General features: G+C 39.5%; 1 protein-coding gene across 1 annotated transcript; it reads left to right on the top strand.

Annotated features, from left to right (window-relative positions):
• Positions 1-362: 362 nt before the first annotated feature.
• On the top strand, positions 363-982 carry LOC142169879 (agamous-like MADS-box protein AGL62). Its single transcript, XM_075231821.1, has one exon. The coding sequence runs from the start codon at positions 363-365 to the stop codon at positions 966-968; it is 606 nt and encodes a 201-aa protein (XP_075087922.1). The 3' UTR covers positions 969-982.
• Positions 983-23065: the final 22083 nt, after the last annotated feature.

Below are 23065 nucleotides of genomic sequence, written 5' to 3'. Positions count from 1 at the left end.
AGCAAAAATTTCCCCATAAAAGGTACTCCTTATTTTTATTACTTTTCTTTAACTTCTCCACAAAATAATAGATGTGGTCTAAGTGCAATCCAATAACATAATTCTAATAAAGTAAAATATGTATTGTCTAATTATGATCATTTAGGATTAGCACTGACTAATAAAGAAATGGAACAACGAATGGGGCAGGTATTTGATTCAAATCCTTCTAGAAAAGGAATTAACATTAAAAGGTTTGATTCCCTTGTTAATTGAATTCATTTCCATTCAAACAATAAAAAGATTTTACAGCTATAAATAAACTCTTAGTGGTGAGACCCAAAATCACCTTTCTCTTTGTTTCTCAAATCATAAGTTTAGCCATGGGAAGAAAGAGTAACGGTCGCAAAAAAATTGACATGGTGAAGATACAAAACGAGAGAAACTTACAAGTGAGTTTCTCCAAGCGACGAATTGGCCTCTTCAAGAAGGCTAGTGAACTTTGTACATTAAGTGGTGCTGAAGTTGCCTTAGTGGGTTTTTCCCCCGGAAACAAAGTTTATTCATTTGGCCACCCTTCTGTGGATTTGGTCATGGATAAGTTCCTCGTAGAGAACCCTCAACCCAATATTGATGTTCCTAACCATCGAAATGCTAATGTTGGTGAGGTCAATATGGAAGAGTTGATCGATAAAGAGGGGATATTGGAAATGGAGAGAAGCCGCGGAAAAGACTTACAAAGAACCTGGAGGGAGGAGCGTTGGTGGGAAGCTCCAATTGAAGAGCTAAACTTTTTTCAACTTCAACAAATGGCAGAGGCAATGGAAATGACAAAGAAGCAATGTGAAATAGAGGCGGAACACCAGCAAAAGGTGCATGGTATTGCATTTCCATATCGTACCCTTGGAAGTGCCTTGGCTCCTTATGGGGGGGCTAGGGCGAGCTTTTCGTATGGCTCCAATGCTAGGGCATCTGAATTTCGTGACTAGCTAGCTCTTTCTATTTCAACACTAAATAAGGCTCCATGATTCACCTTTGGTGCTCTTAGGGCAAATGGATCTTCTTCAATTCAATAGTTCTCTATCATAATTGTCGTTTTGTTTTAAATATTTATAGTGATCTTATATTGACATACTTGATGTAGATTTTATCCATATTGTTAGCAATAGCTCGATGTAGATAAACTATTAATTAAGTTCTTATCTATGATTTTAATCTTATTTTTAGTGAATGAACATTATTTTATGCCATATATTTAGTCTGGTTTAGTCACTCATTGACATAAAAGTTATTCCCTGAACGCTAAAGTAGTACTACCTCCGTTCCAATTTATGTGAACCTATTTCCTTTTTAGTCCGTTCCAAAAAGAATGACCCCTTTCTAAATTTGGAAACAATTTTGGTTAAACTTACAATTCTACCCTTAATGAGAAGCTTTTATACCCATACAAATACTCTCGGCCCCTTTTTGAATTGTTTAGGACCACAAATTCCAAAAGTCTTCATTTTGTTCTTAAATTCCGTGTACAGTAAAACAGATTCACATAAATTGAACGGGGGAGTAAAAGGTTAAATTTGAATTTGACAAAGTAGTCATGTAAGTTAGCTTGAAGTATTTATTTACCATAAAAATAGTTATCTTTGACACAAACAAACTCTTGTCTAACTCTTCTTGACAGTCGGGAGTTTAGGCTTAAAACGTTTCTAAGTACAATTTGAGAGTGAAATTTATCCATTTTCAGTTGGGATAGTTTTTCTAAGAAAGCACAATGCTCATAAATAAATACAATGATGAGGGAGTAGTAAGCTTTTTAGAGAAGAAGTGTCGTTTCAGTTTAGTGCTTCAGTTCAGTTCAGATCTTCTTCCTTCTTTAATGTCTCTTTTTATAGCCAACTATTCATCAGCAATCTTCCCAAGTACAAAATGACCCGAATTCAATCTGAATCACACCCAGGCCCCCTGAGAACCCATCCGAACATAACATCAAGTCCCAAAATACACAACGAATTTAATCGACGCCTTAAATTACATCAAACGACATCAAAACTACGAATCGCACCCCAATTCAAGCCTATTGAATCAATTAACATTCAACTTCTAAAACTAACGCCGAATCATAACAACCAACTCCGAATGCGCTCAAATTTTGCATACAAGTCTCAAATGACACAACGAATCTATATCAACTCCTGGAATCACAATCCGAGCCCGATATCAATAAAGTCAAACATCGGTCAATCCTATCAACCTTCCAAACCTTCAATTTTATAACTTTCGCCAAAACGCCTCAAACTAACCTACGGAGCTCTAAATCAATATCCGGACATACGCCTATGTCCAAAATCATCATACGAAGCCACGGAACCATTAAAACTCTACTCTGGTATCGTCTACACAAAAGTGAAACTCTCGTCAACTCTTTCAACTTAAGCTTCCAACCTTGGGACTAAGTGTCCCAATTAACTCCGAAACCAAACTAACCACCCCTGCAAATCACATAACCACAATTGAACATATAGGAGGCAATAAATAGGGGAACGAGGCTAGAATACTCAAAACGATCGGTCGGGTTGTTGCACATACAATAAGGAGGAGGTTCCAGAATTTTGAAAAAATGGGTGCACTATTACAAAAAGGTGGATTCATGATATAAATTTTACGGCTTCAACCTTTAGTTTTTTCATATACATCTATACTCCTCAATGTGTCGGACTTGGAATTTTTGAAAGAATATACCAAAGAAAGAAAGAAAGAAAAAGAGAATGTACTTAATCAATGAGCTAGAAGTGGTACTACACATGCCTATCTCTCGTGGGTGTGGCAAATTCTAGAAAAAGAAAGGAAAAAAAACAAGATAGCTAGAGATAAGATTTAACTCACAACTTCACTGAGAGGTGTGTACCCAATAATTATCGCATCGCATGATATTTTGAGCTTTGACGGTATCCATATATATATTTAAGTATTTTAAAAAAGTATAACATTACTATACATGATCTAATGAGGGGAGTATGGGTTCGCATGACCCTGGGAACCCCTTTAGATACGCCCGTGAAAATGCCATGTGCTAATTCTTTCTATTTGCAATTTTATAGATAAAAAGACTAACGTTTAATCAAAAAGACAGTCATCAGTCATCTTCATGTTTGTCATCAATCATCTTCATGTTTGTCATCAGTCATCTTCGTGGGAAAATTGGAACACAGTGGTGCACGAGACGTTACACTGTTTACATGGTTATATAAACCCTTCTTGTTTGATGCTCAAAGCACCAAGAAAATCTTAATACTTGAGCTATTATTTATTTGCAACTAATTTTGTAGTCCAAAAAAGATACTCTAATTATCTGAAATGGCAATTACTGGATCTTTTTTTATTTTATTTGTTTTGGTACTGGCAACTACTGGATCAACATCCTCTGTGGTGGGAGAAATGGTGATTGTTCTTAGCATTGATGGAGGTGGCATTAAAGGCATCATTCCTGCTACTGTTCTTTCTTTTCTGGAAAGCCAACTCCAGGTATACTGTAAATATATTTTCTGCGGCTTCTTACTGTTGTTCCTTGCCGTTTTTCTTTTCATTACTTGTGCTTATACTTTCCTGAGTCGAGAGTCTATTATTGAAAACCGCTTCTCTATCTTCACAAGTAGAAGTAAGGTCTACGTACATACTATCCTCCCAAACCCCACCATGTAAAATTATACTGAATATGATGTTGTTAACCCTCCTATATATCAAAAGAATTAAAACAAAGATCTCATGCATAGTTTGAAAACAAAAGAATTTGAGTTACTATAAAAGAATTTAAAGCTAAAAAATCAAGACTTGCAGATTACTTTGATGTGATTGCGGTAACAAGTACAGGTGGCATATTGACTACTATGATAAGTGCTCCAAATAAAAAGGGTCGTCCCTTCTCTGCTGCCAAAGATATTGTATCCTTTTACTTCGAGCATGGCCCTAATATTTTTCCACCTGGGTACATATATATAGTTTTTATATATTTAATGTTTCTATTCTAAGTTTTAGCTTTTATACAAAAATGGAGTATACAAATTATTACACTATTAGATCACCTATGTCATGACCCAAATACCTAATCCGTCATGATAACACCTATCGTGGAACTAGGCAAGCCAATATTCTCAATATGCTTTCAATATATAATAGAAGTGAGTTAAAACAATTAAACTAACTGAAGGTTTACATAATAACGAGGTAAAAACCCAAATACAAATACGGAATGATAGCCCGACCTCGGGGTGTCACTAAGTCATGAGTATCTAACAACCAATCTAGAAACATAGTCTACTACAGTCTGTGCCAAATGCCAATACAAGAGAGAAAAGATAATAAGAAAGGAGAAACAAGGACTGCAGACGTCGGCAGCTACCTCGTAAATCTCCGATAATCAGCTCGCGCACGAACTCAGCGACCGTCAGAACTATACATACCTGGACCTATACATGAAGTGCAAGGTGTAGCATGAGGACAACCAACTCAGCAAGTAACAGAATTAAATAAGGAACTGAGAAGCAGTGACGAGCTAAAAAAATATATAGATCATTTCAAGAGTTTTCAATAAAGAGTGAACATGCTTTCAAAACCGGTGGTATAAGTCAAATCAGTTCGAGCTCAAGTAAATCAGATATGAATCTTCCAGAAATTTTACAACAACAACAAATAACAAAATAAGTGCAATAATAAATAAAAGTAACTACAGCCTTTCAAAGCAGCAATCACTCAACTCATCTCAACAGCTCATACTCTCGGCACTCAGCCCTCCATACACACTCTCAATAGGTACCTGCGCTCACTAGGGGTGTGCAGACTTCGGAGTAGCTCCTTCCAGCCCAAGCGTTATATCGCTTCAGCATGCAGCCCGACCCAATCATATAAGTAGCCATAAGGCTTGTTGCGGAGTGCAACCCGATCCACAGTCCATAAATAGCCATAAGGCTCGTTGCGGCGTGCAACCCGATTCATATACACTCACATAGTTCACAGCTCAGCACTCATGCCCTATCTCAGTAACTAAACTGTCCAGCCCATCGGGCTCAAAGAATATCATAATAATTAGCCCAAACAGAGAATACTCAAGTATCAATAAGAAATGAGAGGGAACTGAGATATAACACACAAGTAAGACTATGACTGAGTTCAAGACAGCAATTAGCAGTCAAATCAATAAGTATACGACCGTTACGGATCCCAACAGTGATATTATATGGCCTAAACATGGCTTCTAATATGAAAGGCAGTCAGTTGCTCAAACACAAGGAAAAACAAGTAATAACAATGGTTATTCGACTTTACAGTCTCACGAGACGGACTAAGTCACAATCCCTCACGGTGCATGCTCACGCGCTTGTCACCTAGCATGTGCATCACCTCCAACACTAATATCATACCAATTCTCGGGGTTTCATACCCTCAAAACCAGATTTAAGACTGTTACTTACCTCAATCCGCGCAAACTCCTACTCCGCAATGCCCTTGCCCCTCGAATCAATCTCCAAACACTTTGAATCTAGCCATAAGCATTACGATATAATTAATATAAGCCAAAAGAATTAATCCCGCAAGAAAAATATTGAATTATAAGCCAAAATCCGAAATAGGCTCAAACCGGCCTCCGAGCCCACGTCTCGAATGTTACATCTCGCATTTTTTGTACGTTAAAGTTTCGTCTTTAGATAATTGACATAGACTCGGGGATGAGATTATCTTGAGGTTAGCATAATTATGCTATTTATAACAAGCGATAAGTAAGTACCATGAAGGATAAAGGGTACACGAATTAAAGAAAATGAGTTTCGTTGAAGGTTGTCGATTTGGGATAAAATACGATCCGAGTTACAATACCCGATATTTATGATGTATGAGGTATATTAAATAAGTAGGATTTTAAGTAATTTAAAATAATTCTTAATTATGCGGATAATTGATTAATCACCGGGTAACGGAACATTACCTAATTAATTAATAAATTGGATAAAGATTATAACCACTCCCTCCACCACCATGTGGCAGCAAGCCACTACCCAAAGCAAATGACTCATTAGTCATGTTGGGTAGGCGGCAATAAATTAAAAGAAAAGCCTTCAACATTTGAGAGAAGTAAACAAATCTCTTAAACAGATCTTTTAACATTAGGAGACTAGATATCTTTTAAGAATTAAAAGGTGTATATCTTCAACATTGAGAGAATAGAAAAGGACCATCTGAAGCTAACGAAAACGGCATCTGAAGCCAACGTTGAAGGCCATCTGAAGCTAAGGATCTTTAATAATTCAAACAGAGATTTCGTAGTATCATAAATAACGTGAGATTTTGTAATTTTAAGGGAGTACGGTGTAAACCTTCTCAAGAATATCACACAAATTTGTTTCTACTCCGTGTATGTTAAGGCTAAGCCCTTCCTTCATTTTGGCATGATCCCGTAATACAAAAGAATCTGGAAAATTATGCTGAATTGTAATAATGCAAAAATTGTTTATGTAGTAGAAAATAATGAGGAAACAATAATATGTGGATTATTATGTAAGGATTTTCTAATTGAAGGTGTTGAGATACCTTTATTACTAACACACTGATGCTTTTACGATTTCGGCATAAGTTATACCAAAGTGTAAAATAATCCTGGTTAGTTAACGAGCATAAGCTTACAAACACCATATGTCATTACTTAAAAAATGAATGATTAAATAATAAGGAAATCCATAACATGAGTTGATGACGAGACAAAAGAGAAATTCATATTCCGGAATTTATGTAAATTTTTCTAGTCTCATAAGTTAAAGTATTCTTCCTTATCGGGACTTCATATTTATTGATCTAGTCAAGAGAGCCGAGAGCCTATATATGCAGTATTACAGTATTTTCATTACCATCGAGCTATAATCGATGGGCAGGCCTCTATTGGGAAACCTCTGATCAGATGATAAGTTATATACCGAGCTTACTGTGGCCGAGCGCCTTTGAGCGAGCCCAGCATAGCCGAGATACATAGCCTAGTATGGCCGAGCGCGTATGAGCGAGCCTACTACGGCAGAGCAGATATATACATATACCGAGCCTTATAAGGTCGGACAACTATTTTACTTACTATATTGAGAGAATTCAGTCAGTATCAGCAGGTAAGCATACCTTCAGATTATCTTTGACTCCCAGCTGCTTTCAGTTATTATATTATCAGTTCAGTTTCAGCTTTCGGTTATATTATTGCCTTGCATACTCGGTACATTATTTAGTACTGACGTCCTTTTTTTTTTTTTTCTGGGGACGCTGCATTTCATGCGTGCAGGTTCAAACAGATAGACGGGTAGACCTCCTTAGTAGGTGTTGCCCGAATTCAGCTTTATCGGTAAGCTCCAGATCTCTCGGAGTTGCCGGGTCTAAAAGTTTTGTGTACATCTTGTGTATATATGTATATAGGCTATGGGCAGGTCGGGGCCCTGTTCCGATCACAGTACATTCCTCAGTAGAGGCTTATAGACATATCCTGTCAGTTAGTGCAGTATGTTGGGCTTGTAGGCCCTGTATGTATATTTTGTTGGCTTGCCAGCTGTAGTAGTTATGACGGCCTTGCCGGCCCAGCTTTATATTGACATTTAGTCAGCGGTAGTTTCCATTCAGTTTTATGTTTTGCTTCGCAAATTGTCTTGCAATGTGGCCCCTGGCCAAAGTATGACATTATACGTCCAGCATCCCTTAGTCACAAGTTGGTACGCAAGTATAAATGAGGCACCAAGTGCCAGTCTCGCCCCTAGGTTCAGGCTTGACAAAAAGTGGCATCAGAGCAGTTCTGTCCTAGGGAGTCTACATATCATTTCTAGTAGGGTCTTGTTTATAGATGTGTGGTGCACCACATTATATAAGCAGGGGACTACAGGGCATTTAGGAGTTGGTTACCTTTCTTTCAATCCTAAATCGTGTTGTAGAACTGTGTTATAGGAAATTTGAGTTAAACATACGCGTTGGCATTTGCATGCACAGATGACAGTAACTAGGAAGACTATGGCTAGCCAGAGGAGAGATACATCAGTAGGTGAGGGGACTAGCAGGGTACCCCTAGTAGATGGGGCCCAATCGGAGGCCCGGGGAGAGACCCCTACTCAGCCATTACCGGCTACTCCACTACCTGAGGAGATTCTTAGGGAGACCGCACATCCAGTTCCCCCTCCGCTTCCATCAGATCAGGACTTGAAGGGTGCGATGCATTTGTTGACACAGTTGGTAACTACCAAGCAACAGGCTAGGGTATCCGCTAGTACAGGACATTCTGAGGGGTCTGGGAGTTCAAGGGTCCGAGAGTTTATTGCTTTGAGTCCCCCAGAGTTCACGGGGACAGATCGAAGGGAGGACCCGCGGGATTTCATAGACCATCTTCACAGGATCATTCGGGTTATGCATGCCACGGAGAAAGAGGCAGTTGAGCTAGCAGCTTTTCAACTCCGAGATATAGCCATCCTTTGGTACGAGGGATGGAAAAGGTCCAGGGGACGTGATGCACATCCAGCTATTTGGGCGAATTTTTTAGATGCCTTCCTTGACCAGTACTTACCGCGGGGGATTCGACAGGCTCGAGTCGATCAGTTTCTAGCCCTCAAGCAGGGCAATATGAGTGTTCGAGAGTATAGTCTCCGTTTTGACTCATTGGCCAGATATGCACCATCCATAGTTGCTACTATGCGGGACAGGATCCACAGGTTTATAGCAGGGTTGGCCCCAGAGTTGACTGAGGCATGTGCCACTGCTGCATTGCAGGATAGTATGGATATCTCCTGGATTCAGGCATTTGCCTAGAATATAGAAAGGGCTAGGCGTCGGCAGCAGGGTACAGAGAGGACTGAGTCAGGGCAGCGTAAGAGGATGAGATTTGCCAGGTCTCAGGAGCAGTCTCATGGTAGTTGTAGGCCCTAGTAATTCGAACGGCCACCTAGGCCTCCGCCACCTTAGTTACAGGGTTACAGGTATGACCGTTACACTTAGTCAGGACTAGGTGAGAGCTCCCAAGCGTCGGGTTTACAGCGACAGCGGGGTCTGGGAAAGACATGGTTAGTGTGTCATCTGCGGTAGAGGACACTTGGGCCAACGCTGAGCCGGTTCCGATGCTTGTTATACCTGTAGACGTCTGGGGCATATGATGCGAGATTGCCCAAATAGAGATTCTGGGGGTATGGCACAATCAGTGAATTCAGCAACAAGATCATCTATGTCTGTGCATCCTTCAAGGCGCGGGTCTTAGTCTTTGGCTGGTAGAGGTCGAGGCAGAGGTAGAGGTTCCAATTCAGGTGGTAACCAGAATTGTAGCTATGCTTTAGCGGGTCGACAGGATCAGGAGTCTTCACCAGATGTTGTGATAGGTATGTTGACCATCTGCTCTCACGATGCTTATGCCTTGATAGACCCAGGATCTACTTTATCGTGTATTACCCCATTTTTCTCGGGGAAGTTTGGTATAGTGAGTGAAATACTAAGTGATACTTTTGCGGTATCTATACCGGTCGGAGAATTGATTATTGTTAGACGGGTTTACCGAGGTTGTACGGTGTCAGTTTGTGGTCATCAGACCTCAGCCGACCTAGTTGAGCTAGAGATGTTGGATTTTGATGTTATTATGGGCATGGACTGGTTGGCAGCTTGCTATGCCACAGTTGATTGTCGAGCAAAGATAGCTAGCTTTCATTTTCCGGGTGAGCCAGTCCTTGAATGGGTAGGTAATACAGCGACACCCAGAGGTAGGTTTATTTCCTATCTGAAGGCGAGGAAGATGATTTTCAAAGGGTGCATTTATAATATTGTGCGAGTTAGGGATGCAGATGCGGAGATACCTACACTTCAGCCTATTCCAGTAGTCAAAGAGTACGCAGATGTATTCCCAGATGAACTTCCAGGTATTCCTCCAAAGCGAAAAATTGATTTTGGCATCGATTTGCTTCCGGGAACTCAACTAATATCCATCCCTCCGTATAGAATGGCACCTATCAAATTGAAGGAGTTGAAGGAGCAGTTAAAAGATTTGCTGGAGAAAGGTTTCATCAGGCCCAGTACCTCACCTTGGGGTGCACCGGTACTGTTTGTACGGAAGAAAGACAGATCGCTAAGGATATGTATCGATTATAGGCAAGTGAACAAGGTAACTATTAAGAATAAGTATCCACTTCCAAGGATAGATGACTTGTTTGACCAGTTGCAGGAAGCTAGATGCTTTTCAAAGATAGATTTGAGGTCGGGGTACCACCAGGTAAGAGTTCGGGAGAAAGATATTCCCATGGCAGCCTTCAGGACCCGATACAGCCACTTCGAGTTCCTTTTCATGTCCTTCGGGTTGACGAATCCACCTGTCGTATTTATGGACTTGATGAATTGCCTATTCCGGCCATTTTTAGATCTGTTTGTGATAGCCTTTATTGATGATATTCTGATTTATTAACATTCAGAGGATGAGCATGCGGACCACCTGCGAGCGGTACTCCAAACCCTCCGTGATAGTAAATTGTATGCTAAGTTTTCTAAATGTGAGTTCTGGTTGAAGTCTGTAGCATTCTTGGGGTACATTGTATCCGATGGAGGTATAAAGGTAGACACTCAGAAGATTGAGGCTGTGAAATCCTGGCCTAGACCTACCACTCCAACAGAGATTCGTAGCTTTCTAGGCTTAGCAGGATACTACCGGAGGTTCGTAGAGGGGTTTTCTTCTCTTTCAGCACCATTAACGAAGTTGACGCAGAAAGTAACTAAGTTTCAGTGGACAAAGGCTTGTGAGCAGAGTTTCCAAGAGCTTAAGAACAGGTTGACCTCAACGCCAGTTCTAGCACTTCTAGAGGGTCCCGATGGTTATCCCATGTATTGTGATGCCTCAAGTGTCGGGTTAGGATGTGTCCTAATGCAACATTGGAAAGTAATTGCGTATGCTTCAAGGTAGTTAAGGAATCACAAACGGAATTATCCAACCCACGACCTCGAGTTAGCTGCGGTTGTCCATGCACTTAAGATATGGCGGCATTATTTATATGGTGTTCATGTTGATGTATTCACATATCATAAAAGCCTGAAATATATCCTCAAGCAAAAAGAGTTGAATTTACGATAGAGGCGATGGCTTGAGTTATTGAAAGATTACGATGTTAACATTCTCTACCATCCAAGGAAAGCTAATATTGTAGCAGATGCCTTAAGTCGCAGATCTATGGGTAGCTTAGCACATGTCAATGCCGAGAAAAGACAATTAACTAGAGAGATTCATCAATTGGCATGTCTGGGGGTTCGGTTAGTAGACTCTGGCAATGGTGGAGTTGTACTCCAAAATACTGCAAAATCATCTCTCATAGCTGAAGTAAAGGAGACGCAATACGAGGACCCAAAGTTGATCGAGTTGAGAGAGCGATTTTCGCAGCAGAAGAAGCCGTTGTTAGAACTCAAGGGAGATGGGGTTCTCAAATACAGGGGTCGTTTTTATGTTCCAGATATAGCAGGTCTACGAGATAGGATTATCTTAGAGGCACATTATTCGTGGTACTCCATTCACCCTAGGTCAAAGAAGATGTATCGTGACATTAAGGATGTGTACTGGTGGAACGATATGAAGAAGAACATTGTTGAGTTTGTCGCTCAGTGTCCTTGTTGCCAACAGGTGAAGACAGAGCACCAGAAGCCCGGAGTGCTAATATAGACTATAAAGATCCCGACATGGAAATGGGAGGTGATAAACATGAACTTTATCACGGGTTTACCTCATTCTCATCATAAGTTCGATTCCATATGGGTGATAGTCGATAGGCTCACGAAATTAGCTCATTTCCTACCGGTCAGATCTGCATATACAGCAGAAGATTATGCAAAATTATATATTAAGGAGATAGTGCGACTACATGGAGTACCAATATCTATTATATTTGACCGTGAGGCCCAGTTTACAACACATTTTTGGAGGTCATTTCAGAGAGGTCTAGGAACTCAGGTGAATCTCCGCACAACTATTCATCCACAAACTGATGGACAAGCCGAGCGCACAATTCAGACGCTCGAGGATATGTTACGAGCATGTGTGTTGGATTTTAAAAGAAGTTGGGATGAACATCGACCTCTTATCGAATTTGCATATAATAATAGTTACCACTCCAATATCGAGATGTCTCCGTACGAGGCTTTATATGGGCGTAAGTGCAGATCTTCTATAGGGTGGTTTGATGTTGGAGAATCTGGATTACATGGGTCGGACAGGGTTTAGCAAGCCATAGAAAAAGTAAAGCTTATCCGGGAGCGACTATTGACATCTCAGAGTCGTCAGAGTCATATTCTGACATGCGGCGATGAGATTTAGAGTTCGGGGTTAATGACTGGGTATTCTTAAAGGTGTCACCTATGAAGGGTGTGATGAGGTTTGACAATAAAGGCAAGCTTAGCCCACTGTATATTCGGCCTTATAGGATCATTCGGAGAGTGGGACAAGTAGCTTATAAGTTAGAATTGCCCACAGAATTAGAGTCTGTCCATCCGATGTTTCACGTATCCATGCTACCGAAGTGCATTGGCGATCTTACCCGAGTGGTACCCACAGATGATGTACAGATTACGGAGGACTTGTCATACGAGGAAATTCCGGTTGCCATCCTAAACCGATGAATCCGCAAGCTACGGAATAAGGAAATAGCCTCCGTGAAGGTGTTATGGAGAAACAATAATATGGAAGAGATGAAATGTGAAACGGAGGAAGAAATGAAGTCTAAACACCCCACCTATTTCAAATTAAAGATATGGCTAAAGGTGGGATACCTTAGCACAGCTCTATTCAGGCCGGTAGGTCATCAAGTAAGCTCTTATTTTTTACTTTCAGAATTTATAATAGAGAGCTATGTGAGGCCAAGTATGGCATGTATAACATGTTTTCTGGCTGCGTGCGGGGTGGTTTTAGTCTAGTGTACGGAGGAGACTCTGAAAAAAATTTCCCAAAGTATCTAAGAGTAAACATTCGAGGAAGAATGTTTCTAAAGGGGGAAGGATGTTACATCTCACATTTTTCGTACGTTAAAGTTTCGTCTTCAATTAATTGACATAGACTCGGGGATGAGATTATCTTTAGGTTAGCATATTTATGCTATTTATAACAAGCGATAAGTAAGTGCCATGAAGGATAAAGGGTACACGAATTAAAGAAAATGAGTTTCGTTGAAGGTTGTCGATTTGGGATAAAATACGATCCGAGCTATAATACCTTAGACTGGGAGGCAAGGCAAGCTCATAAGCAACCTCCCCAACACGTCGCAATACCTCAAATGGACCGATAAACCTCGGGCTCATCTTGCCCTTCTTTTCGAACCTCATAACACCCTTCATGGGTGACACCCGAAGCAAGACCCGCTCTCCAACCATGAATGCAACATCGCAAACCTTCCGATCCGCATAACTCTTATGTCTGGACTGGGCTGTGCGTAGTCTATCCTGAATCACCCTAACCTTCTCCAGAGCATCTTGAACCAAGTCCGTACCCAGTAATCTAGCCTCGTCCCGCTCGAACTAACCCACTGGAGACCTACACTACCTACCATACATAGCCTCACATGGTGCCATCTGGATGCTCGACTGGTAACTGCTGTTGTAAACAAACTCCGCTAGTGGCAAGAACTAATCCCATGAACCCCCGAACTCCATCACACATGCACTAAGCACATCCTCTAATATCTGAATAGTGCGTTCGGACTGTCCGTCCGTATGAGGGTGAAATATTATGCTCAACTCCATTCGAGTACCCAACTCATGTTGTACGGCCCTCCAGAACTGTGATGTAAACTGCGTACCCCGGTCTGAAATGATATATACTGGTACGCCATGAAGCCTGACGATCTCGCGGATATACACTCGAGCCAGCTGCTCGGAAGAATAGGTAGTCATCACAGAAATGAAATGATCTGACTTGGTAAGCCGATCCACAATTATCCAAACTGCATCAAACTTCCGCTGAGTCCATGGAAGCCCAACGATGAAATCCATAGTGATCTGAAATCTCTAACTTCTGAAGCAACCCACATGGTCGCTGATACTCATACTTCACCTGCTGGAAATTTAGGCACCGAGCTATATACTCCACTATGTTCTTCTTCATTCTCCTCCACCAGTAATGCTGTCTCAAGTCCTGATACATCTTTACAGCACCCGGATGAATAGAATACCCCGAACTGTGAGCCTCCTAGAGAATAAACTCACACAAACCATCTACATTGGGCACACATATCTTGCCCTGCATCCTCAATGCACCATTATCCACAATAGTGACCTCCCTAGCATTACCGTGCTGGACCGTGTCTTTAAGGACGAGCAGATGGGGGTCATCATACTGATGCTCCTTGATACGATCATAAAGAGAAGACCGAGAGTCCACACAAGTCAATACTCGACTCGGCTCAGAAATATCCAATCTAACAAACTGGCTGGATAAGGCCTAAACATCCAATGCCAATGGCCTCTCCGCTATTGGAAGATAAGTTAAGCTCCCCAAACTCTCCGTCTGGCGACTCAAGGCATCGGCCACCACATTGGCCTTCCTGGAATGATACAAAATAGTAATATCATAGTCCCTAAGAAGCTCCAACCACCTCCGCTGACGTAAGTTAAGATCCTTCTATTTGAAGAGATGATGCAAACTCCGATGATCAGTGCAAAGCTCATAATGGACATCATACAAGTAGTGCCTCCAGATCTTCAAGGCATAAACAATAGCTGCTAACTTCAGATCATGGACAAGATAGTTCTTCCCATGGGTCTATAACTGGCGCGAAACATAAGCAATCACTCTACCTTCCTGCATCAGAACACACCCAATACCAATCAGAACATACCCATTGGGGTCCCCAACTGCCTCACTCCTCTTCGCGAACGCGACTCTGCTCCCGTGTTCGCGATGCACACGCAGACCACACCTTCGTGAATGCGAAGAACAAAATCTCACCGCTCAGAAAACACTCTTCGCGAACACGAGGGCCCACTCGCGATCGCGAAAGAGGAAACCAGAAGAATGCAGCAGCAGATATTAGCAATCTCACCAAGGCCAAAAATGATACGTTAACCACCTGAAACTCACCCATGGCCCTCGGGACATCAACCAAATATACCGATGCATCCCATAACATCATACGAACTTAGTCGAACCTTTAAATCACCTTCAACAACACCAAAAATACGAATGACACATGGATTCAAGCCTAATGAACTTAGAAATTTCTGAATTCCACAAACGACGCCGAAACCTACAAAACCACGTCCGAATGACCTCAAATTTTGTACACAAGCCAGAAATGATACCACGAACCTACTCCAACTTCCGAAAATTAAATCCGACCCCGATATCAAAATTTTCACTACCGGCCAAAATCGCCAAAATTCTAACTTTCACCAATTCAAGCCTAATTCTACCACGGACCTCCAAATCACATTGCGAATGCGCTCCTAAGTCCGAAATCACCTAACAGAGTTAACAGAACCATCAAAATTCAAATCCAAAATTGTTTACATATAATTCAACATCCGGTTGACTTTTCCAACTTAAGCTTCTAATAAAGAGACTAAATATCTCAATTCACTCCAAACCCGAACCAACTAACCCGGTATATCATAACATAGCTGAAGAACACAAAAAAGCAGAAAATGGGAGAACGGGGCTATAACTCTCAAAACGATCGGTCGGGTCGTTACATGAACCCGGTACTTGCAAAGCTTTTCTGTAAAATTCATTAAAATTGCAACAAATGGTAGGTCTAAAACCACAATTTTAAAAATACAATGGATTCAATGCTAAAAACCTTAAAATTGAATCCATAAAATTTAAATCCTGGATCCGCCTATGTCCTAAATAACAGCCCTTTGGAGCGGTCACCTGGTGTCATTTGTACGACTTCTTCTGTCTAGTACAAGTGTTATCAAGCACAAGGGTGTAGCACATGACAACAGTGAAACTGAAATTAACCTTCATAGAATATATCCTCACATGAGTCCCATGTATCAAAGTAAAGTCCAAAATATTTGAATTCCATAATACCCACTGAATACTCATGTACCGGTGTATTCTTTTAAGGAAACAAATGATTAATTTATTTGTTACAAAATAAAAAAAAGTGGCTTTACTCGGAAAATTTATAAGGTTAAGTGATCATTTCAGAAATAACTCTTTTAAATTATTGTTCTTTCGTATTATAAAAGTAGAAAGCATAATCGAAGGAATGTAAAAGAGGATGACTTCTGAATTATTTTATCATTCACTCATTCAAAAGAAGGGAAGTTTATTGGAGCAATAGTAAAGTTATCTGCGGGTAACTTATAGGTTACTAGTTCGAGTCGTGGAAACAGCCACTGATACTTTCATTAAGGTAGATTATCTACATTACACCCCTAGGAGTGTGCCCCTTCCTGAACCCTAAGTGAATGAGAGATATATTGTGCACTGACCTTATTCACTCATTCAAAAAATACAATAAATTAAATATAATGCCAGAATATATTTTTCAAAATTTTAATAATATTTTTCTATTATAGTAATATAACGACCCGACCGATCGTTTTGAGAATTAGCGTCCCGTTCATCGGCTTAAGGCCCCGAGCAGTTTTGTATTATGTATTATAACTTGCGTGTGTGGTCGAGTTCGGTTTTCGGATGATTCGAGATCAATTTGGAAGAAGGATTCTTATTTTTGAAGCTTAAGCGGTAAGAGTTCACTGAAGTTTGACTTTTGTGTAGATGACTCCGGAACATAGTTTTCAGGGTTTCAATAGCTCTGTATCGTGATTTTGGTCTTAGGAGTGTGTCCGGATATTGATTTGGAGATCAGTAGGTCGTTTCAGCATGAATTGGCGAAAGTTAAAAAAAATGGAAGATTTTGAAAAGTTTGACCGGGAGTTGACTTTATTGATGTTGGGTTGGACCCTAGTTCCGAAAGCTGGAATAGGTTCGTATTGTCATTTATGACTTGTGTACAAAATTTGAAGTCAATCGAAATTGGTTTGGTATGAATCGGCATTAGTTTTGGAATTTAGAAGCTCATAAGTTTCTTTGGCTTGAATCGAAGCACGATTCATGATTTTAATATTGTTAAATGTAATTTGAGGCTTCGAGCAAGTTCGTATCATATTTTGGGACTTGTTAGTATACTTGGTTGGGGTCCCATGGGGCTCAGATGAGTTTTGGATGGGTTTTCTAACGTCTTTGGTGTTTAGACATTGTTTTGAGCATAAGCATGTAATGATCAAAATGTTCATTTTTAGTTCTGGAAATTAAAATTCGATTTCGACACTTCCGAGAATTTGATAATGAATTATAGGAATTTTCTGGAATGTTTGGTCTAATTTCATCAAGTCGCGATTTGGTTTTTACCGCGAAACATGAGTTAATTTAACGAGCGAAGTTAGTATTGCATGAAGAAAATGACCTCTGAATTGAGTTTCAATTGAACGACTAGGTTCATATTATTATTTGTGACTCATAGAAACAAGAATCGTCGAATTCCGAGTTCGTATGATGGAGTTAGAGACTTTTTAATGAAAAATAAACTGTTGGTGCAAGTAGGTTCTGGTACGCGCCTTTACCGACCAGATTTGGCACATTTAGAGACGGGAATTAGGCTTTTAGCGACTAGATTAGTGTGTTTATTGGACAGTTTTTTTATAAGCTCATTTCAACATTTTTGGAGCTAGGGAACTCGAATTTGGGCGATTTTTAGAGCATTTTCACCAAATGGATTGGGGTAAGAGTTTCCTACTCGATTTTCATTATATTTCATGATTCCATGATTTTTTGCATCCTTAATTTGTGAATCGAATAGAAGAAATTGGAAAAAATTGTAAAATTTTTCAAAAATGTAAAATGAAGATTTGAAGGGCGATCCGTTATCGAAATTTGATAATTTAGGTATGGTTGAACTCGTATCGGAATGGGTATTCAGATTTCGTGAATTATAGTCGGGTTCCGGGATCGGGACCCAGTGTTGACTTTTTAAAGTAAAATTTAAAGTCGGCGTTTTATTATCCGAAATTGTTCCCGATAAATTTTAATGATGTTATGTAATTAATTTTGCCAGATTTGAGCCGTCTGAAGGTCATTTCACGCGAGTAAGCTATTTTAGAATATTGACCTAATTTCGATAGGTAAGTGTCTTGTCTAACTTTGTGTGGGAGAAACCACCCCTTAGGATTTGAGATGATTGTGTCATTCGTGTTAAGTGAAGGTCGTGTACGCGAGGTGACGAGTGGGTACATGACCTATACGTGGTATTTTATCGATTTGGACTGTTAGGCTTCCTTCATGTAATTAATTGTAGCTATCGTTTCATGACTATATCTTTTGTTGTTAGAATTGTTTGTACGTGCTTTACTTAAAATTGTTAGCACATGTTCCATATTTGTTGTCAAGTTCACCCTTATATGCCAATTGTTGATTGCAATCACTTGTTGAATTCATGTTTTATCTGCTACATACCCAATAGTTAATTGATGCTCATAAATTGTGCCTTAGTTTATGTATTGTCATTTCCTTGCTATTTGATTTCGTAAGCTATCGTGTAGCCTTTTTCATTAGTTGTGACTTCCTTATGTAGCCTCGTTATTCCTTTTGATTTTGTGGTACACTGCAGTTGGTTGTAATTTGGTTGCTTAATTTGTGTTGCTTGAGGAGCGGGTTGCACGCCGAAATAGATGTGTTTAATATTTATATTGAGGAGCAGGTTGAACGTCGCAACAAATTTATTTAATTTTTATAATGGGGACCGGGTTACACGCAGCAAAAAATAAATAAATATGATTAATGTTGTATGTGATCGGGTTGCACGCCGCAATAAATAAACAGATATGATTATTATTGAGTGGGATCAAGTTGCACGCCGCAACAAATAAACAGATATGATTATTATTGTGTGAGATCGGGTTGCACGCCGCAACAAACGTAAAGATATTAAATTATTGTGATATTAAGGTTAATTCCGATTGTGATTCTCATGATGCATTTCATGCTAGGACGGTTACTTTGTTTTCTTAAATCACTTCATTCTATTTTGATCATAATTAATTAACCGTCAATATATTAAAAATGAAACAATATGGAATTCTTGTGTGAGTCATGCATCCTATGTGATATGTTAAGTTGCTAAAATTTGACACAATTAAATGAAAGAATTCTCAAGTTGTTCGATTTGCAAGTCTTTCAAAATAAAACTCATATCTTGTTCTGAGTTCTACTAATTAAAATAGTGATTCCATTTTTACTCTAATTGGTATTTCAAATTCACTCATTATCTTATTGTCGTGCAATTTACGAAAAAATTATTCTTTTGTATTACCTTAATAAATCTCATATTTATCTCGTTAAAATTTGGTTGATGTCCTATTTTTGTATAAATACAATATTTTTATCGAATCTCATATATTTCTAAACTAAACTCAATTGATATTCTATTTGCACAACCTCTCACTATTTTACTTTATTTGAATCCTAAATTGGCTTAATAAATCATTTGATGCTTCACTGTATTAAATTTGAAAATGGTATTTAAGTGTGTTTAATTATTCATTAGTCATCTTGGTTGATATTGATACGGAATCTATATATATGGTAGCACGAGAATATTTGCCGTGCAAAAGTGATTCAAAAAGATGTGGGCATAAGATGTCACATGTATAAGAATTGGAAGTTGTGAATCATGATTTGAGATGTCAAGGAGTGATACCTCGAGTAATTTATGTTGAAATACATGCGGTATAAATAATTTAATTGATTGATTCATCATATGATTCCTTACTTGAACCCATTCATATGTCATTTCTACTCTGATTATGTTGTTGCTTAATTACTTGATTGTTTTCTCGTTGCCATCCGTGTTCTCCTTATTCTCATTGTTGATTTGAATTGAAAATTCTTCTGTTATTAGCCTTACATTAATATTTTTCCTTGTTAGCTTTATGTAACATTTTGTATACGTTTATATGTCTGGTAAGTATCTTGACCTGGCCTCGTCACTACTCTACCGAGGATAGGCTTGATACTTACTAGGTACTGCTATGGTGTACTCATATTACTCTTCTGCATATTTTTGTACAGATTCAGGTACCTCATAGTCCTTATATTCCTGTTATTTGATCGGGCATTTCTGTGGGGACTCAAGGTACACCTGCTGTCGCGTTCGCAGGCCTCAGAGTCACCTTATGATATTTTCTTTGCACTGTTTGATTCTATTCTGGAATAGTTGTATTTGGAGATGATTTTCTAGTAAACTCTGTAGAGCTTGTTACTTGTACTACCGTCTTTGGGAATGTAGGAAATTCTATTTCATATTTAATAATTATTGGTTGAGTTGCCACTAATTAAGTAAGTGTTAGGCTTACCTAGTTCCTAATACTAGGTGCCATCACGACATTCTACAGAGAAAAATTTGGGTCGTGACAAGTTGGTATCAGAGCTCTAGGTTCATAGGTGCTACAAGTCATAAGCAGGTTTAGTAGAGTCTTGCGGATCGGTATGGAGATGTCTGTGATTATCTTTGATAGGCTACGGAAACTATTAGAAAATTCCACTTCTTTTATTCCTTATCGTGCGATATTGATTCAACTTGAAGCATATATCTTATATTCATTTAGATCCACTAGTGTATGACATTGCGCACTCGGTATCAGTTGTGCGTTGATGGTTCGTGAGGACAACGAGGGAGCCAGGGATGCTCAAACATCATCTCAACGTGTGGTCCCGACTGAAGATACAAATGTATTGAAGGATCACTCAGTGATTTACGTGGGGGTGCAGCGGATTCTGTCATCTGGTTGATGAGTACGAGCTGTGAAGATAAGTATTGTGGATCATCGCATCCTATGGCTTCATGCCAGGTGGGGGAGTCCACTATAGACAAACATATTGTAGGGTCATGTGTTATATCAGTTCTGTCCTGGGATGTATATATGTGGTACTAAAAGGTTCCCCAAAATTTGCACATGTTTAAGGCCTGAGATTTTGCAGGTGATAATGTTGGGACTTGCGGTATGTCTGTGTCCTTAATAATCCTATACTTCAGTGCCAAAGGAGCTAGAGAAACAACTTCAAATTTATAGAAGATCTACTCAGTGTGGGCGTCTCGGTTGCGGCAGTATGGGGTGCCTCAGAGGAAGTACGATGGTTTTTGCTTCTGGGCTACGCGGTTCGTGCCAAGATTTGTCTGTATGGAGCTTTAATTTTGGGATCATTGTGTATAAATAGGGAGAAGTGTTACCCCAAGGAAGAAGCGAGGAGTATGTGAAGCAATGGGTCAGCTTGGTGGTGCTGAGTTAGCATAGCAAAGGAAGAAATTGGCCTTTGGAGAGATAATTCTCCACATGTGTTTGTGGCAAGTCTATGAAGAGGGCAGACCAGACAATGCAACACCACCTACTTGGGCTAAGTTTGTAGAATGTTTTTGAGGGAGTTTGTTCCCTAGACTCTACAAAATACGTGGTGCACAGAGTTTGAAAGGTTGCGTCAGGGCACAATGACGGCGTAAGAACATGCCATCAGGTTCAGTCAGTTAGCCCGTAATACTCCTACTTTGGTTCCTACAGCCAGAGAATGAGTCTGCAGATTCATTGAAGGATTCAGTTATGATCTTAAATTCGGTATGACTCGAGAGCTATAGGCTGATACTTAATTTCGGTTAGTGGTGGAAATTGCCAAGAGGTTAGAACGTGTTTGGGGTGAGGAAAAGGAAACTAAGGAGACCAAGAGGTCTCGAGGTTCTGGAGAATTTAGTGGATTCTACTCTGTAGCTATAACTCATTATGGCGGAGACTCGAGAAGTCCTTGAGCTCAGTCCGCACATCATATTACTCGGGGTGCACCAGTAAGTTATTTTACTGCACCACCGACACGAGATTCCTACAATGGTTATTCCAGTTATCCGGCACTGACTTAGTAAGAGCAGCCGAACCCGCAGAGGGGTTGTTATGAGTGTGGGGATACTAGGCACATCATGAGAAATTGTCCCAGACTTGGGAGAGACATATTTCATTAGAACACTCAGGCTTCGAGCCCCATTTCAGTTGCTACTCCACCTACATATCCAGTTAGGAGTGGAGGACAGGCAGGTAGAGGGCGTCCTAGAGGTGGAGGCCTGACCCGTTGATATATTTTCCATGGTATGGCAGAGGCTGCTACATCAGATGGTGTCATTACAGGTACGCTCTCAATTTATTATAATGGAATAATTTTCTTAACTTGATTCAGTTCTAAGTATCGAGGCGAGTCCTCCTATTATGCTCCACTTATGAGTGAGTTTCGTAATCCTGTAATCTACTTATGTGTTTACTCCTGTTGCGAGATTCTATGGAGATAGTCGTGTCTCTCATTCTATTTTAGTCACTAAAAAGGGTTGTGAGGCTAAAATATGATTAAATATAATTAATGTTGTATGGGATCGGGTTGCACGCCGCAATAATTAAATAGATATGATTCTTATTCAGTGGGATAGGGTTGCACACCGTAACAAATAAACAAATATGATTATTATTGAGTGGGATCGGGTTGCAAGTCGCAACAAATGTAAAGATATTAAATTATTGTGATATTAAGGTTAATTCCGATTGTGATTCTCATGATGCATTTCATGCTAGGACGGTTACTTTGGTTTCTTAAATCACTTCATTCTATTTTGATCATAATTAATTAACCGTCAATATATTAAATGAAATAATATGGAATTCTTGTGTGAGTCATGCACCCTATGTGATATGTTAAGTTGCTAAAATTTGGCACAATTAAATGAAAGAATTCTCAAGTTGTTCCATTTGCAAGTCTTTCAAAATAAAACTCATATCTTGTTCTGAGTTCTGCTAATTAAAATAGTGATTTCATTTTTTACTCTAATTGGTATTTCAAATTCACTCATTATCTTATTGTCATGCAATTTACAAAAAATAATTGTTATTTTGTATTACCTTAATAAATCCCATATTTATCTCACTAAAATTTGGTTGATATCCTATTTTTGTATAAATATAATATTTTTATTGAATCTCGTATATTTCTAAACTAAACTCAATTGATATTCTATTTGCACAACCTTTCCACTATTGTACCTTATTTGAA

Source organism: Nicotiana tabacum, chromosome 15 (genome assembly GCF_000715075.1).
Source record: "Nicotiana tabacum cultivar K326 chromosome 15, ASM71507v2, whole genome shotgun sequence".
Classification (NCBI taxonomy): Eukaryota; Viridiplantae; Streptophyta; class Magnoliopsida; order Solanales; family Solanaceae; genus Nicotiana; species Nicotiana tabacum.
Note: the sequence above shows the minus strand (reverse complement) of the source record. Positions and strands in the feature narration are given on the sequence as shown.

Coding starts and splice junctions, on each gene's coding strand:
- LOC142169879 (XM_075231821.1), top strand. CDS start 363: ATGGGAAGAAAGAGTAACGGTCGCAAAAAAATTGACATGGTGAAGATA.